The 14,894-nt window shown below is 66.3% G+C and overlaps 4 protein-coding genes across 4 annotated transcripts; 2 read left to right on the forward strand and 2 right to left on the reverse strand.

Moving 5' to 3' along the window:
* Nucleotides 1–1,168: 1,168 nt before the first annotated feature.
* FA09DRAFT_331591 (RIC1-domain-containing protein) lies at nucleotides 1,169–5,512 on the forward strand. The gene is made up of 8 exons (XM_025743089.1): nucleotides 1,169–1,501; nucleotides 1,555–1,808; nucleotides 1,864–2,155; nucleotides 2,207–3,494; nucleotides 3,544–3,629; nucleotides 3,678–3,936; nucleotides 3,988–4,082; nucleotides 4,132–5,512. Exons 1-8 carry the CDS (start codon nucleotides 1,196–1,198, stop codon nucleotides 5,329–5,331), a joined length of 3,780 nt encoding a protein of 1,259 aa, XP_025596265.1. The 5' UTR covers nucleotides 1,169–1,195; the 3' UTR covers nucleotides 5,332–5,512.
* On the reverse strand, nucleotides 5,313–9,925 carry FA09DRAFT_311187 (putative SPF1-P-type ATPase). Its single transcript, XM_025740656.1, has 10 exons — nucleotides 9,773–9,925; nucleotides 9,457–9,721; nucleotides 8,903–9,406; nucleotides 6,534–8,852; nucleotides 6,262–6,481; nucleotides 6,144–6,203; nucleotides 6,067–6,085; nucleotides 5,924–6,009; nucleotides 5,766–5,866; nucleotides 5,313–5,709 (listed from the first exon to the last, which is right to left on the reverse strand). Coding segments are annotated over exons 1-10 (3,738 nt in total). The 5' UTR covers nucleotides 9,775–9,925; the 3' UTR covers nucleotides 5,313–5,547.
* A 385-nt stretch (nucleotides 9,926–10,310) lies between these two features.
* FA09DRAFT_321598 (Aldo/keto reductase) lies at nucleotides 10,311–11,949 on the forward strand. Its single transcript, XM_025741026.1, has 8 exons — nucleotides 10,311–10,485; nucleotides 10,546–10,653; nucleotides 10,710–10,815; nucleotides 10,874–11,131; nucleotides 11,183–11,384; nucleotides 11,438–11,493; nucleotides 11,547–11,720; nucleotides 11,779–11,949. Exons 1-8 carry the CDS (start codon nucleotides 10,421–10,423, stop codon nucleotides 11,827–11,829), a joined length of 1,020 nt encoding a protein of 339 aa, XP_025596267.1. The 5' UTR covers nucleotides 10,311–10,420; the 3' UTR covers nucleotides 11,830–11,949.
* A 54-nt stretch (nucleotides 11,950–12,003) lies between these two features.
* Nucleotides 12,004–14,691, reverse strand: FA09DRAFT_326372 (hypothetical protein; the record flags this gene model as incomplete). The annotated part of the gene is made up of 1 exon (XM_025741207.1): nucleotides 12,004–14,691. The coding sequence occupies one exon, from the start codon at nucleotides 14,689–14,691 to the stop codon at nucleotides 12,004–12,006; it is 2,688 nt and encodes an 895-aa protein (XP_025596268.1).
* Between the last annotated feature and the right edge of the window lie 203 nt (nucleotides 14,692–14,894).

Raw genomic sequence — 14,894 nt, forward strand, 5'->3', positions numbered from 1 at the left:
CAATGCTCTGGGGAGGAAAGCAGCAAGCTGCAACGTCTCATTTTGTCTTGGCTTCAGGCATTGCTTCACAGGCAGCCTTGCTCTTTTGCTTCTCTTGCAACCATTCCCCCTGCCCTCTGCAGCACTCAACTGGACAAAGGCGGGGACAATTCCTGCCTTGTGCAGCTGCACACTGCCATTGCTGCGCTTCATCACAGGCATCTTGGCCATGTTAGAAGAGGGCATGGGTTGTGAGAGTGGTCAAGGAAGATGTGGGTGGTGGAGCAGCAAGAAAAAACACCATTTTGGGAGTGGCAAAAGAGTAGCAAGCCTTGGGTATCCCTTGTCTTACAAGCAACAGCAGGATGGCCCGCTGTACTACAGAGATGATGCGTGCCTGTTGGAGTTGGCAACCAGTGGTGCCACACATACACACAACCTTCTGCTTCCCCTTGAAGCCAAGAGAAATGTGCAGCCCATGCTGCAGGCAGGGCTTCACTGCCAGGCAGGCGCTGCTGGGCTGCTTCTGCTTCTGCATGCTGTGCAGCTGCAGCAGCTGCAGGGTCTCTCTTGGGTGTGTGCACAATTGCTCTCTTCCCTCTGCACCACCACAACCTACCTTACCAACTCAGCCTTACTCACTCAACTTTACCTAGCAAGACCATCCCTCATCCTGCAGAATGCTCTTGCAATCACCAACATTGGCATAGAGTGTAATCTTGGCAACATCTCTGCAACACCAGCCACAGCCATTTCAAAATCAAATTGGGCAGCAAGCAGATTCACCTGGCCTTGTTGATAATCCCAGCCTCTTGTCTGCCAGTACATCCCTAGTCTACTGGATGGCTTGCGCTTGCCTGCTGTGAATTGCTCTGAGGGGCTGCGCTGGAAGCGCGCAAAAGCAAGTGCAGGGTCAGTGTTGCCATCATGCCCCACCAATGCTGACCTTTGTTGCCTTGCAGATTGTGCCTCTGCACATCAGCAATTGTGAGCGTTTTGCGCGCAAGGTCCCCACCAACCACCTTGCTTTTGCGTGCAACCTTGAACTTGACTGTGAAGGCGCCAAAAGCAAAAGAGCAAGCTCCGTCTACTCGAGGAGAGCGTGAGAACAGCGAGATGCGCACGGACGGGCGCGCGCCTCGCACTCCGCCTCCCGCGCCTGCAGCGCCTGCCTTCCGACCACGTCCCCCCTCTTGACTTCCCGCCGGCCGCCGTCATGTACTGGCCGACGGGCGTCGCCAAGCGCCTGCACCTCACGCCCGGCCTCGGCGTGCCCGATGCGGCACATGCCGCCGCAGCGGATGGCGCTGCCCCACCACCCGCCGCGGAGCCGCTGCTGGCGCTGGCTGCGTTGCCGGACCGCCGCCGCTTCGCCACCCTCACACGCTCCGTGCTCAGCGTCTGGTCCACACGGCCGCCGCGCCAGCTGGCCGCGCTGCGCCGCACGCCGCGCAGTGCCGAGCAGTACGGCGAGAATGTTGCGCTGGCGTGGCGCGCCGACGGCCACGCCGTCTGTGTCGTGGTGAGTGGGCGCGACAGACTGCAGCCTGTTGCACACAGCTCACCCTCTTGCAGACGTCCACGTCCTACCTGCTGCTCTTCCTCGTCGCGCCGCTACCCTCGCCGCACTCGTATGTGCCCGCCTCGGGGTCCGGCTCGCGCGCCACGAGCGGCGAGCCCTATGCGCCGAACCTGCCGACGCTGCGGGCCAGCTTTGCCGCGGCGGCGGGCGAGCACGGCGCTGAGCTGCGTGGTGGTGTGGAGGGGCGCGAGGAGGGTGTTGAGATCGTGTTTCGCCTCGTGCTGCGCGTTGATGCTGGCGTCGGCAGGTGAGCTTCTGCGACGTCGCGCGTGTATTGGCAGAAGCCGACCTTGCGCCCTCAGTGTCTCCTCCAGTGCGACACATTTGCTGCTCGGCACAGTGTCGCCGCCCGCGATGCAGTGCATCCCCTGGCCGCCAGACGACCCAGAAGAGGCACCGCCAGAAGGTCCGGCCGGCCAGCCGCGCACGAGCATCCTCGCGCGCCTGGACTGGCTCGTGCGGCCACCCGCCGACGGGCAGCAGGCGGAAGTGCCGCACATCGTGTCGCAATGCTCCGCGCACGCGCCAGACTGCTACTTCTGGCTCGCATTCGATGGCCGGGCGTATCAGAGCACTGTGACCTTCGACACACGTGTGAGTGCAGCATCCGTCCTGTGCCCAACCCATGCTCATAGCGCAGCGCAGGCATCGATTTGGCGCGGCCGCTGCTTCCACGGTGCGCCAAGGCGGCGGCGCGCCTCGCACGCAAGCCGGCATAGTGGAGGACCGGGCGACTCGCCTCTCAAGGTGGATGACGCTGCGTTTGACGCGCACAACCGCGGCCTGACTGAAGCGACGGACACGGACGAGCTTGACGAGCCGCCGATACCCGGCATGCTGCCCGATGACTTGCGCGGCACGGCGCTCGGCATCAATCCCGTCTTCTCGCTCGCAGCCGTTGGCCTCGCTTCTGGTCGCATCGCAGTCTACACCTACGCCGCCGGGCGCTCCCGCCCCTCGCACACGCTCGACCTGCGCGAGGCCCTGCGCAGCACGGCCAGCTATCTGCGCACGGGCGAGGTCAAGGCCGTGGCGTGGAGCGACGACGGCTATGCGCTGGCCGTGGCGTGGGAGCGCGGATGGAGCGTGTGGAGCACGTACGGCAAGCTCATGTGCAGCAGCCTGACGGAAGGCTGGGACCTGGCCTCGCCCGGCTTCTCCGACCTCTTCATGCACGGCGCAGCGGCGGCGTTTTGGGTGCCAGGCAACACCGAGCTGTTCCTGCTGCATATTCCCGCGGACGACGCCGTGTCGACCGACCAGCAGCTCTTCGCCATTTCCTTTGCCAAGAGCGCAGTGGCCGGGCAGCACTCGCCCGACAATACGCGCTACGCCTTTGTGCAGCTCGACGACGCCGTGCTCGTCTATCGCGGCAGTGACCAGCCCGACATGAGCGTCATCAACCCCGAGTCCGACGTCTGGCACCACATCAAGATTCCGCAGCCCTACATCGCCGCCAACTGGCCGATCCGGTATGCCTGCATCAGCGCCGACGGCCGCCTCATCGCCGTCGCCGGCCGCCGAGGGCTGGCGCACTTCAGCAGCCTCTCCGGCCGCTGGAAGTGCTTCGCGTCGCGCAGCGAGGAGCAGTCCTTTGCCGTGCGCGGCGGCCTGCAGTGGTACCAGCATGTGCTCATTGCTGCATGCTCGTCGGGCGGGCGGCCAGAGCTGCGCCTCTACTCGCGCGACGCCGAGCTCGACGAGCGCAACGTGCTGCACCGCGAGGAGCTGCCGTCGCCGGTGGTGCTCACGAGCCTGTTCGACAACTCGCTGCTCGTCTACACGCAGGACAACACGCTCTACCACTTCCTCATCGACACTACAATCGACGCGATCCGCCTGAATCTATGCGGCAGCATCACGTTCGAAGGCGTCGTCGCCGAGCCTGGGCGCGTACGCGGCATGAGCTGGATGATCCCTCCGACGCACCAGCGTGAGTCCTGCAGCTGGGAGGTTCCGTGCCATGCTGACAGCTATCGCAGAGCTCGGCGATCCGATGGACGACCTCACTGTCGCGACCGTGATCTTCCTCACCGACGGCAAGCTCGTGCTGCTGCGTCCGCGCAAGGTGGGTTCGACGTCGGAGCAAGCAGTCCGCGTGCTCACACCCCAGCAGGCCGGCGAAGACCTCGAGGAGGTCGCCTACGACATGCAGATCCTCGGCGACCACATCGAGTACTTCTGGACGCATCTGTCGGGCATCGGCACGCTCGAGAACTCGCTGTGGGGCTACGACGGGCAGGGCATCAAGCTTTGGCTCGATGCGCTGACCATCGAGCGTGCTGAGCGACTTGATGAGGAGGAGGACGAGGACGCGCCCGAGTACAAGACGATCGAGGAGAGCGTATCGATGCCGCTGGACTTCTATCCGCTCTGTGAGCCTGCCGATGTGCATTGCATGACTTTTGCTCACAGCCTCTCTCCAGGCGTGCTCATCGAGAAGGGCATCGTCATTGGCGTTGACCCGGAGGTCTCGCTGCGGCGCACGCTCGACTTTGCCATCTTCCGCAGCAGCACAAATGTACGTGCTGCGTGCGTGTGCATGTCACTCGGGCTGACGGTTCGCACAGACCCACCTCTTCCTGCAGCATGTGCTCCGGTGCTACCTTGAGCGCGAGCTGCTGACCGAGGCCGTGCTGTTCGCAAGCCACTACCAGAGCCTCGTGTACTTCGCGCATGCGCTCGAGATCTTGCTGCACGCAGTGCTAGAGGACGAGGCCGATGCGCTGCTGGACGCAGGCGACGAGAGCATGGCCGATGCAAGCAACGGCGACCTGCCCAGCAGCAGTAGCGCAAATACGCTCTTGTTGCACGGCGACTCCACCGGCATGACTCCGTCTGGCAGCCAGGGCAGCGCGTCGCTGCAGCAGCTCGCAGACGGCAGCTTCGCGTCCAACGGCGACATCACGACGAACGGCGCAGCGAAGCCCATGCTTCCGCTCGTCGTCGCCTTTCTCGACCACTTCGACGACGCGCTTGACGTTGTAGTCGGCTGCGCGCGCAAGACGGAAGTCGTGCGGTGGAGCTACCTCTTCGACGCCGTCGGCGAGCCGCGCGAGCTGTTCGAGCGCTGCATCGCCAGCGGCCACCTCAAGACTGCCGGCTCGTACCTGCTCGTGCTGCACAATCTCGAGCCGCTGGAAGAGAGCACGGCACAAGCGGTGCGCCTGCTCAAGCTGGCCGCAGAAGAGGAGAACTGGTCGCTCTGTCGGGATCTGCTGCGCTTCACGCGCAGCATCGACGAGGACGGCTCGGCGCTGCGGCATGCCCTGCACGAGACGGGTCTGCTGCAAGATGCGTCGCTCGCGCCAACGCCTTCCCTCGGCCGGTCTGGCCGGTCGAGTCCGCGCCCCAGCGGGCTCGCGCCTCCCGCACCTCCGCCGACGCTGGCGCGAAGCACCTCGGCGCCGACGGTCCTCGACACGAGCCTCATCGAAGAGGAGGAGCCGCTGTCGCCCACGATCCCGCAGGTCGCGCTCCCACACCCCGGTCTGCAGCGAGCCGTCTCGCTCTTCGGCACGCCGGCTTCGGGGCCACCAGTGCCGCAGGTCAGCGTCAATGGGCGCGTGATGCCCTCCGCCCCCTCGCGGCGCATCTCGACTGGCAGTCCGGGCGCCGGCAGGATCTTCCCGCGCAGTCCCTCGGCCGGCCTGGGCATGAGCCTCAGCCGCGTGGGCCTGCGCTCGACGGAGCGCCTGTGGGAGAGCGGCGCGTCCGCAGCGCGGCCACGCGGCATGCAGGCGCCTCTGCCGCCAGCGCCGCCAGAGTGACCCTTGCAATCGCATGATGAAACGCACGCAAGCCTTGCCTGAGCAGCAGGCTCCAGAAGGATGTGCAGCGCAGCGATGCAGACGGCGAATTTGGTGGAGACCCGAGGTAAGGGATACGTACGTCTGCGCTGAGGCCATCCCTCCCCCTGTTGCGCACGCCTGAAACAAGTAACATACGCATCCGATCTATTTTTGGAGACTCTTGAGCCGCTGCCTTTACTGCGCCTTCTTTGCGATCTCGGACAGCTGCTCGAGGTTACCGGCAAGCGCGCGCCGGCGCTGCTCGCGCCGTTCGCTGCCCTTGGTGATGAGGCTGCCGAGCTTCTGCCGCGCGAAGATGAATTTGGTTACGTTCTCGATGACCTGGCAGCCAACGTACTGCAGAGGGCAGCGGTCAGCACGCGTTAGTGTACGGCTGCGGGGCGGGCACTCACGTCGATGACCATCGCGCCCAGGAGGTGCTTCTTGAAGTCGCCCGGGATCTTGATGAGCTGCAGCCACGAGTTGAGCTCCGGCACAAACTCGGTGGCGCCGGCTGAGGCGTGAGGAGTCGTCAGTGAGCAGCTCGCACGCCTCGGCACGCTTGACCCACCGAAGGCGACGCCAAAGGCGCCGACGAGCGAGTAGTACATCGTTGGGTTGGCCGACAGCTTCTCGCGCCACGGCTCGCCGACGAAGCTGTGAAGGACGAAGTCAGCAGGCGCGCAAAGCCAGAGACGGAGCAGCGCAACTCACTTGGCGTGAACAGTCGAGACTGAGGTGCGTGAGTCGTGAGCAAAGCGAAGAGCGGCGCAGGAGCAGACGCGACGCACCCTGTTGGCTGAGGCCGATCAGGAAGACTGCCGTGTTGAGGAGCGACGGGTTGAACTTGGCTGTGAGGGAGCGACGGTCAGACGATAGACGCTTCGCTGAACAAGCCGCACGACTCACCCTCGAGGTCGATGACCTTCTCGGGCTCCTCAAACACCGGAACAAGGTTCGTGATGTAGCGCATCGACGCAATGTGCAGGGCGAATTGGCCGAGGATCGAGAGGAGCATGTACCAGTCGAGGATGCTCGCGAGCGGGCGCTGCTTCGACAGCTGCTCGCGCGGCGTGGCGCGCGACAGCATCAGGAAGCACACGCTCATGAGCATGCCGCTGATCGTAACCTGCAGAGAAGACGTCAGTACCACGCGCAGCACATCGCGCGTCCGCACCCACCTGGTAGTCGCCGTACTTGATGCCGTCGAGGTACATGACCGAGAGCGAGTAGGCCTGGATGAGGCAGTTGAGGCCGAGGATCTTGTACTGCTGCACCATGGCGACGAGACTGCAGCGGCCCTGCCGGATGATGTGCGTCACGGCCGCGAGGTTGGTGAGCTTCGAGGTGAAGGGCGCGGCAACGGAGGCGTCGCCAAGCTTGATCTGCGGCGGGCCATCCTCCATGTCCATGTCGGCCATCTGGCTCGTGATGCTCGAGAGGTCGAACTTCGCCGTCGGATTGTTGACGCGCTGCTGCTGCATCTTGCCCAGCGCCTCGTCGCGGGCCTTCTCGAGCTCCGGGTAGAGCGTCTTGAGCGCGGCAGGCACCGGCGGCGGCGGCTGATTGAAGCGCGCCGTGAGCTTGAGCTGCTGCTCGTACACCTTCTTCATGCGCTCGTTGCGCTGGTGCTCGGCAATCTTCTGCAGGTCCTCGGGCGTGCCGTCGAGCAGCGCCACGCCGATGTTCGCAGCCTTGAGCGCGCCCACGTCGTTGGTGCCGTCGCCGGCCATGAGCGTGATGTAGCCGAGGCTCTTGAGCGTGTTGAGAATGAGCTCCTTCTGCGACGGGCTGACACGCGCGTAGACCCAGGTGTTCTGCACCAGCACCTTCCAGGCGTCGCGCGTGGCGTACTGCTTCAGCGCGGCGCCCGTCATGCAGACGTCGTACGTGTCGAAGAGCGACTCGTCGATCGGCTCCGAGGCGTCGACGGGGATGATCTTCGACTCGTCGACCGTGCGCCAGGCAAGTTGCGATTCGTGCGTGGCGCCCTCGCGCGTGTCGAGGATGAGTGTCTCGCGGTCGACGATCTCGACCTCGCCGGCGACGTGGATGGCAGTAAGCGGGTTGTCGCCGGTGATCATGATGCAGCGGTGCGAGGAGTCGTTGAGCTGCTTGATCGTCACGACGGCGTCGGGCTTCAGCGGGCAGTGGAAGATGAGGAAGCCAGCAAACTCGAGCTGCGCCTCGACCTGGTCGCGCGAGAGTGCGTTGATGGCGTCGACGGAGCCGACGCCCTCGAGGTAGCGGTAGCCCAGCGCCAGCACGCGGCTGCCGCGGCGCGTGAAGCCCTTGTACGTCTCGTCGTAGCCGGCGGGCACGTTGCGGTACATGGAGCGCAGCGTCTCGGGCGCGCCCTTGACACTGGCAAACGTGCGGCGGCTGCCGTTGTGCTCAGTGACGAAGCTGACAGTCGACATGCGCTTGAGCGCCGACGAGAATTGGAAGCGGCGGCGCACGTTGACCGAGGCCTTCAGACGCGACTCCTTGATGTCCTGGGGCGCGAGCACGTCGCCCTTGTTGAGCTTCCATGCGAGCGCGTCGAGCGTCGTCTTCTCCATCGGGTCGCCGACGACGCCATCGTCGAGCAGCACAAGCGCGTGCGCAGTGGCGAGCGTGAGCGTCGTCTCGCGGTCCGTGTCCTTGAGCAGCACGAGGTCCGAGGGCTTCTGCGCGCCGACCTGCGCCACGCCCTGCACCTCGAGGTTCTCGCCCGTAATCGTGCCCGTCTTGTCGAAGCAGCACACATCGACGCGGCCGGCGTACGGGATGCGGAACGGCTCGGTGCAGAAGATGGCGTGCTTGGCGAGCGCCATGAGCGACGTGTTGACAGCCATCGAGAGCTCCATCGGCAGCTCCGGCGGCACGACGGACGTGATGATCATGACGCAGTCAAGAAGCAGCTTGCCCTTCGGGCGGCCCATCTCGTTGCCGCGCACCCACACGTACCAGCTCGCGGCGATGGCGAAGATGAGCAGGAAGCCGATGAAGAGGAACGCCTCGAGGTTGTTGGCCGTGACGCGGCCCTCGTTGGTGAAGACCATGAGGCGGATCAGCTGGCCCTGGCTCGTGCCGAAGCCGGTGCGCAAGACGACGGCAGCAGCGCCGCCGTCGGGCGTCTTCAGCTGGCCCTTGACGGGCGCCGCACCCTCGGCGCTGCCGGCAGCCGTGGTCTGCAGCACCTTGGTGCCGCCAAAGACGACGTTGTTGCGGTCCTGGCCGTTGACGTCCAGGCGGTCCTGGTCATCGCGCAGCTCAATGCCCTCCTTCAGTAGCGGCGTCGACTCGCCGGACAGCATCGCCTCGTTGACGATCGTGCTGCCGGACAGCAGCAGCAGGTCACACGGCGTGGCCGAGTCCTCCTTGGAGCGCGTCACCGAGACGACATCGCCCGGCACGAGGTCCGTCGTGCTGACCTCCGTCCAGGCGCCCGCGCGGTGCACCTGGATCTGGAACGGCTTGATGGACATGGTTCGGAACTCGCCGAGCGTGCGCAGGCGCTGCGAGGCGCGTGAGACACAAGCGAGGCACGCCACCGCACGGCACTCACCTGGAACACGACAGTGCACTCAAACACGACGAGCATGAAGAGCGTGAACAGCGAGTAGTACCAGTACTCATCAAGCATCCACAGGCCGACGCAGAAGATCTGGAAGACGAAGAACGGCGCCACGGCGTGCTCGGCGAAGAGCTCCATAAACGTCGGCATCGGAATGTCAAAGTGATTCTTGCCGTACGTGCCCTCAGCGAGCGTCACATCCTGCTGCGACGCCAGGCCGCGCGAGCCCTTGAACGAGCCGAGCAGCGGGCGCGCATCGGCGGGGAACGGCAGGCGGCGGAACGTCGGCACGGAGACGAGCGGCGACGAGTGCACGGCCGTGACGGCGGCCTTGGGGTCGGGCTGCGTGAGGATGTACTTGTCGGCCTGGTAGGTGAAGGAGACCTCCTCGGGCAGGCCCTCGCGCTTCACGCGGTTGATCTTGGCCAGCTCGCCCTCGCCCTTGTGGGCGCGCGGGTAGATGCGCACGATGGACGCATCGGCGATGGTGCGGGCCTGCGCCGCGTCAGCACTCGCTCCTGCCTGTGCGCCACCGCAGCACTCACACTGGTGCAGGTGATGGCGGCGCGGGCGCCGATGCTCCAGCGCGTCACGAGGAAGCTGAGCGCATGCGCCGAGATGAGGCCGACGGTGTAGACAAACGTCCACTCCTCGGAGCGGATCCAGCGGTCATAGGCGACAAAGTAGGCGTACGCCAGCAGCGGGTAGAGCACGGCGAACGGCGTGGCGTAGAGGTGCCAGCGCGTCGCGATGGGCGAGTGCAGCGTGACGCGCTGGATGTCCGGCGACGTCACGGGCGGGCCGGCGACCCTGTGAGGAGCGTGAGTGGGGTGAGGTGGGAGGGCCAGGCGGCAGACGCACATGGTGCTCGGCGTCGCGCAACGGCGCGGAAGCAGGAAGTCCGGAGGCGAGCTCGGCTGGCGGAGCAGGCGAGACTGCAGCGGCGGGCACGGAGGGTGAGAAGCAGGGCCGCACTGAGCGTGACTGTTGACACTGGAGACAGCAGGTGTGGTCGGGAGCAGGCCAGGCCGGTGGGCCCAGAGGCGTAGCCGGTGTCGGCCGCCTCTGGGAGGGCCAGGAAGCCGCTGAGCGCCACGTTGACGGTTACGTAAGCCTCCCTCTCGCACGGGGCACCGCGAAATGCACGTGCGAGCGTGGGAGCAGCGCGAGTGGAGGCCCGGCGCTAACGGCGAAGCGCTGCGCCGGGAAGGTCGCCGCCGCCGAGCTCGCCGGACGGCCGCCCGGGGCTGCGAGCTCGCTCGTCGTGGGCCATGGCGGCCGCAGAAGGAGCGCGAGGGGCGGCCGCGGGAGTAAGCTGACGCCCCTGCCTTTGCGGTGCCTGCTGCGCGCACTCAGACTGCGCGTGCTGCGCGCCATGTGCCGCTCCACTCCTCCGCGCCCGCTCCACACGGCAGCGCATGCAACGGAGGCTCGCGCACGCCGGCGTCCTCTTAAGCCCGCCGTCGGCAGCACGTCTCTTGCCCACCCACCACCATACACACAGCAACCATGTCGTCCTCCTCGTACCCGCAGCGCCCCTTTGGCAAGACCGGCGCAAAAGTCTCAGCGATCGGGTCAGTTCCGCTGCCCCAGCGCCTAGCGCGCCCTCGCTCACCGCTTCACCTGGCCCGCAGCTACGGCGCCATGGGCCTCAGCGCCTTCTACGGCAAGCCCAAGTCGCAGCAGGAGTGCGACGTCGTCTTTGACCGCCTCGTCCAGCTCGGCATCAACTTCTGGGACACGTGCGTGGGCTGCGAGAATACCTGTGTGCGCTGCTCCTGCTCACACCCCGGCGCAGCTCGGACATCTACACGTCCACCAGCAAGCTGGGTGAGAACGAGGAGCGCATCGGCACCTGGTTCGCCAGCAGCGGCAAGCGCGACTCGGTCTTCCTCTGCACTAAGGTGCGCTGTCTGCTGTAGCGACGCATGCCGTGCACCTCACTCATAACCCCCTTCGTAGTGGGCCTTCACGCTCGGCGAGGACGGCTCGCGCGGACAGCGCGGCGACGCCGAGTACGCGCAGCAGGCGTGCGACGCCTCGCTGAAGCGCCTGCAGACGGACCGCATCGACCTCTACTACCACCACCGCCCCATGAAGGGCCAGATCAGCGACTCGGCACGCGGCATGAAGGCCTGCCAGGACGCAGGCAAGATCCGCTTCGTGGGCGTGAGCGAGTACTCGCTCGAGCAGCTCAAGGAGTTCAACGAGATCTGCCATGTGAGTAGGCCAGTATGTCCGTGCTGCCCGTGCTCACACCCCTCTGTCTAGATCGACGCGTACCAGATCGAGATCTCGCCCTGGACGCCGCAGCCGCTCACCAACGGCCTGGTCGAGTGGTGTGTGGCCAACGGCACGGCCATCGTGCCCTACTCGCCGCTCGGCCGCGGCTTCCTCACGGGCAAGTTCTCAAGCCCCAAGGACTTTGAGGAGGGCGACTTCCGCGGGCAGAACGCCCGCTTCGCCGAGGATGGTGAGTTTTGTGCGGGCTTCGGCAAGTGCGGCAGAGGCTGACGCCTCCTTCAGCTTTTGAGCACAACTTGAAGCTGGTCGACTCGATCAAGAGCATCGCCAGCAAGAAGGTGAGCTGTGCTGCCGCGAGGAGGCGTGCACCCAGACTCACGATCCTCCTCAGGGCGCCACTCCCGGCCAAATCTCGCTCGCCTGGCTGCTCGCCAAGGAGCCCACGATCATCCCGATCCCGGGCTCGACCAAGGTGGCCAACATCGAGGAGAACGCCAAGGCAGCTGAGATCAAGTTGAGCGCCGAAGAGGTCGCGAGCATCGACAAGCTCGTGCACGAGTTCAAGGTGAGCCGCACTCGTGTAGCCTTACCTCTCCGACGCTACTTCTAACGCCGCAAAATAGTGCGTAGGAGAACGGTACCCTGAGGCCTTTAAGGGCTCGCTCGCTTTCTAGGTGATGGACGGCTGCATGAGGTAGAATCGCACATCTGTGGTACACCAGCTGCCTGAATCAGGTAGATGAGATTGGCGCATGCACGCAGCGAGAGCCGTGGGTGGGCTAGAAGTACAGTGGTGTTGAGCAAGAGCAGGAGAAGATTACAGGGTCAGGTAGTGGCTGGACGACGCCTCAGCAGAGGAGGTTGCCCGACGTCGCGACGGCCTTGACGTCCTCGTCTGGCCTCGGCGTCGTGCGGTGCTCCTCGCGGGGCGCGGCCTCAGGCTCGAGCAGCAGCGAGTGGCGGCGCATGGGCCGGTGCTGCTCGCTCGCCTCGTCGAGAGAGGGAATGCGAGCGCCGAGGTTCAGGCTGCCGCGGCGCGATGAAGGGCTGCACGGCGCCGGCACGACGAGGTCGACGAACGAGGCGCCGTGCACGAAGGTCGGTCGGGTCGGCGAGATGGGCTTTGGAGCCACCAGGCGCGGCAGAGGGCTCGCTGGACCCTCCATAGCCGGCATGCCGGGCAGCGAGGCGCGGCGGCGGGAGATGGCCGCGAAGTCGGCGCGCAGAGATGGCGGCACCGGGCCGAGCACACGCTGCTGCACCTGCTCGGTTGCCACAGCCTGTGGCTCGCATGCGGCGATGGCGAGGGCCACACGAGGCGGCGCAGCCGGCGACGGCGCAATGCTGCGCAGCTTCGACTTGGGCGGACGCGGAGGCTTGGGCCCGACGACGCGCGCCAGGATGTTGGCCGGCTGCGCCTGCAGCGCCCGACGAGCAGCCGAGCTGCTGTACTCGCGCGGCACGGAGGCTAGCAGACGCAGCTCCTCTGCTGCAGCCGAGGCCTCGGGATCGACCGCGACGTCCTTGTCTGCATCGGCCTCGGCCTCCTCCGCGATCGGGCCACCGAGCTTGGCAAGGCGTGCGCACGCCTCGGTGCTCGAGCCGGCCGCCCAGGAGAGAGGACGAGCGGTGCGGCGGGTGTGCCGCGCCGACGTCGTGAGGCGAGCATCGGCTGCGGCCGCGAGCACGGACGACGGCGTGGCGATGCTTGCACGGCGCTCGCTCCTGCCTCCGAGAGGCGAGGGTAGGCCCATGCCGATGACGCCGCAGACGGTATTGCGCTTGCGGGCGCGAATGGCGGCAGCGCGGTCCGTGGCGTCGGCAAACTCCTCCTCCATCTGCTTGCGCACCGAGAGCACGGGCAGCGAGAGCGGCATCTGCGAGCTAAAGCTCGGCACCTCCTCCTCGGGCAGCGACCAGAGGGTCGCCAGCGGCAGCTCGAGCGGCGACGTGTCGCTGACGCTGCGCTTGAGCTGTGAGGCAACGGCGAGGCGCGAAGGCATTGAGGCAGCGAGACGCGGCTTGGCTGTACGCTCGCCCAGCGGCGGCGTAGGAGCGAGCTCGCGCTCGCGGGCAATGTCCAGCGGGCCTCGTGCCTCCTCGCCCTGCGACGCACGGCGGATGGCGCGGGCAAAGCTGCGACGCGCTTGTGCGTTGACGGCTGCGGCATCGGCAACAGGCTCGAGGCAGGCGTTGCCGCGCTTGGGCGACGGCACAGTGGGCGAGTAGCAGTTCGGCGTCAGGGTGCCGTCGCTGTCCGACTCGCTGTCGTCAAAGACAAGAGGCGCGAGTGATAGCGCCTGCGTGTCAGACGCTGGCGGCACCGGCGCCGAGATCCGCTTGGCGTGGTCCGAGACGATCATCGGGGCCGGCAGCAGGCCGCTCGCGGCAGTCTGACTCGTGCTGGCGACCGGGTTGGAGCTCGCACGACGACGCGCCAGGAGGCTGGATGATGCGGCAGGCTGCGCGGACCAGTGGGTGCGCTCGAGGAAGCGAGCGGCCGGCGGCGACGTGTCGAGCGTCAGGCTGTTGACGCCCATGCGGCGCGTGCGCAAGTTGCTCGGCGAGCTGGCGCGACGCTGTGTCGGCGCTGGCAGAGACGATACGGGGCTCTCGGTCGGCGTCACGATGAGAGCAGTGTGGCGAGCGGCGATAGCCGAGGCCGGCAGGTGGTGCACCTGGATACCGTGCGCCTGGCGTGCCTCGTCGCTGAGGGTGCGTGTGAGCACCTGTCCGGCACCCTGCGGAGCCTCCTTGACGGCAAGCAGTGCGCCCTCGACGAGGTACGCCGGCACGCCGCTGAAGGGCACGCTGTCGTCGGTGAAGACACTGCCGCGGCGCGAGCCGCAGTGCGAGACCGGAGGCAGCGGCGATGTGGATCCGGAAAGGTGGCTGCTGCGCCGCAACGAAGCGTGCGAGGTAAGCAAGAAGGGCGGCTCCGAAGAGGTGCCGCCGGAGCTGCGGCGGACGGGCGCGCTGGAAGAGGTGCGCCGCCGTTGAAGTCCCGAGCCGGAGGGGCTCGGCAGATCCTCGACCAGTCCGGGTGTCGGAGGGAAGGAATCCGTCGGCGAGGTCGACGCAAAGCGGTCGAACATGAGCGTCGTGGCGCCCGTGAGGCTGCGCCGCTCAGCGCGGTTGAAGCTCATCTGCGTCGGGCTGCAGTCACGGCTGTCGCCGCCGCTGCGCGAGGACAAGTTGGAGCTGCCTGCCGAGACGGCGCTCTCGTCGGAGCAGCGGCGCGTCATGTTCCAGCCGGAAGCGAGAGGCAGAAGACTTGTGCCGTCGAGACTCGACCATGGCTCCTTGCCGATGCTGGAGCGCGACAGGCTGCCGTTGCGCGTCAGCAGGCGGAAGCCGGTGCGCGTCGGCGACGAGCTGGGCGAGACGTCGGGGCTGGTGTCGACGCCGGCGATGGCCACGTGTGTGGGCGTCGGCGAGAAGCAGGCGCCAGACTTGCGCAGTGCCGCCTGGTGTGCGGCCAGTGCGCTGCCACGGCGCTCGGGCAGAAGCGTCGGCTCGGAGGTGAAGGCCGACATGTTGAGAGAGGCGCCAGGCCAGCGAGGTGATTAGCGGTAGAAGGTGCGAAGGGAGCGATGGCGAGTGTGGAGACTGAGCAAGATAGGATACAGTGTGAGCGAGCGGCGATGGATGCGAGGCGAGAAGGAGAGATGAAGCAGCTGGTGCGGAGGTGGGCCATCGGTGCAGCATCGCCGCCTTTTGAGCAGCTCGGATCTCTCCG

This window comes from Tilletiopsis washingtonensis (genome assembly GCF_003144115.1).
Source record: "Tilletiopsis washingtonensis strain MCA 4186 unplaced genomic scaffold FA09scaffold_19, whole genome shotgun sequence".
NCBI lineage: Eukaryota > Fungi > Basidiomycota > Exobasidiomycetes > Entylomatales > Tilletiopsis > Tilletiopsis washingtonensis.

What these genes read in the sequence shown, in the direction of transcription:
- FA09DRAFT_321598 (XM_025741026.1), top strand. Translation starts at nt 10,421, where the DNA reads ATGTCGTCCTCCTCGTACCCGCAGCGCCCCTTTGGCAAGACCGGCGCA. An exon ending in AGTTCAACGAGATCTGCCAT is followed by an intron (nt 11,132 to 11,182) that starts GTGAGTAGGCCA and finishes CCCTCTGTCTAG; the next exon opens with ATCGACGCGTACCAGATCGA. An exon ending in CGCCCGCTTCGCCGAGGATG is followed by an intron (nt 11,385 to 11,437) that starts GTGAGTTTTGTG and finishes CGCCTCCTTCAG; the next exon opens with CTTTTGAGCACAACTTGAAG.
- FA09DRAFT_311187 (XM_025740656.1), bottom strand. An exon ending in CCGCCATCACCTGCACCAGT is followed by an intron (nt 9,407 to 9,456) that starts GTGAGTGCTGCG and finishes GACGCGGCGCAG; the next exon opens with GCCCGCACCATCGCCGATGC. An exon ending in GAAGGTCATCGACCTCGAGG is followed by an intron (nt 6,204 to 6,261) that starts GTGAGTCGTGCG and finishes GCTCCCTCACAG; the next exon opens with CCAAGTTCAACCCGTCGCTC.
- FA09DRAFT_331591 (XM_025743089.1), top strand. Translation starts at nt 1,196, where the DNA reads ATGTACTGGCCGACGGGCGTCGCCAAGCGCCTGCACCTCACGCCCGGC. An exon ending in CTGTGACCTTCGACACACGT is followed by an intron (nt 2,156 to 2,206) that starts GTGAGTGCAGCA and finishes AGCGCAGCGCAG; the next exon opens with GCATCGATTTGGCGCGGCCG. An exon ending in TCTTCCGCAGCAGCACAAAT is followed by an intron (nt 4,083 to 4,131) that starts GTACGTGCTGCG and finishes CGGTTCGCACAG; the next exon opens with ACCCACCTCTTCCTGCAGCA.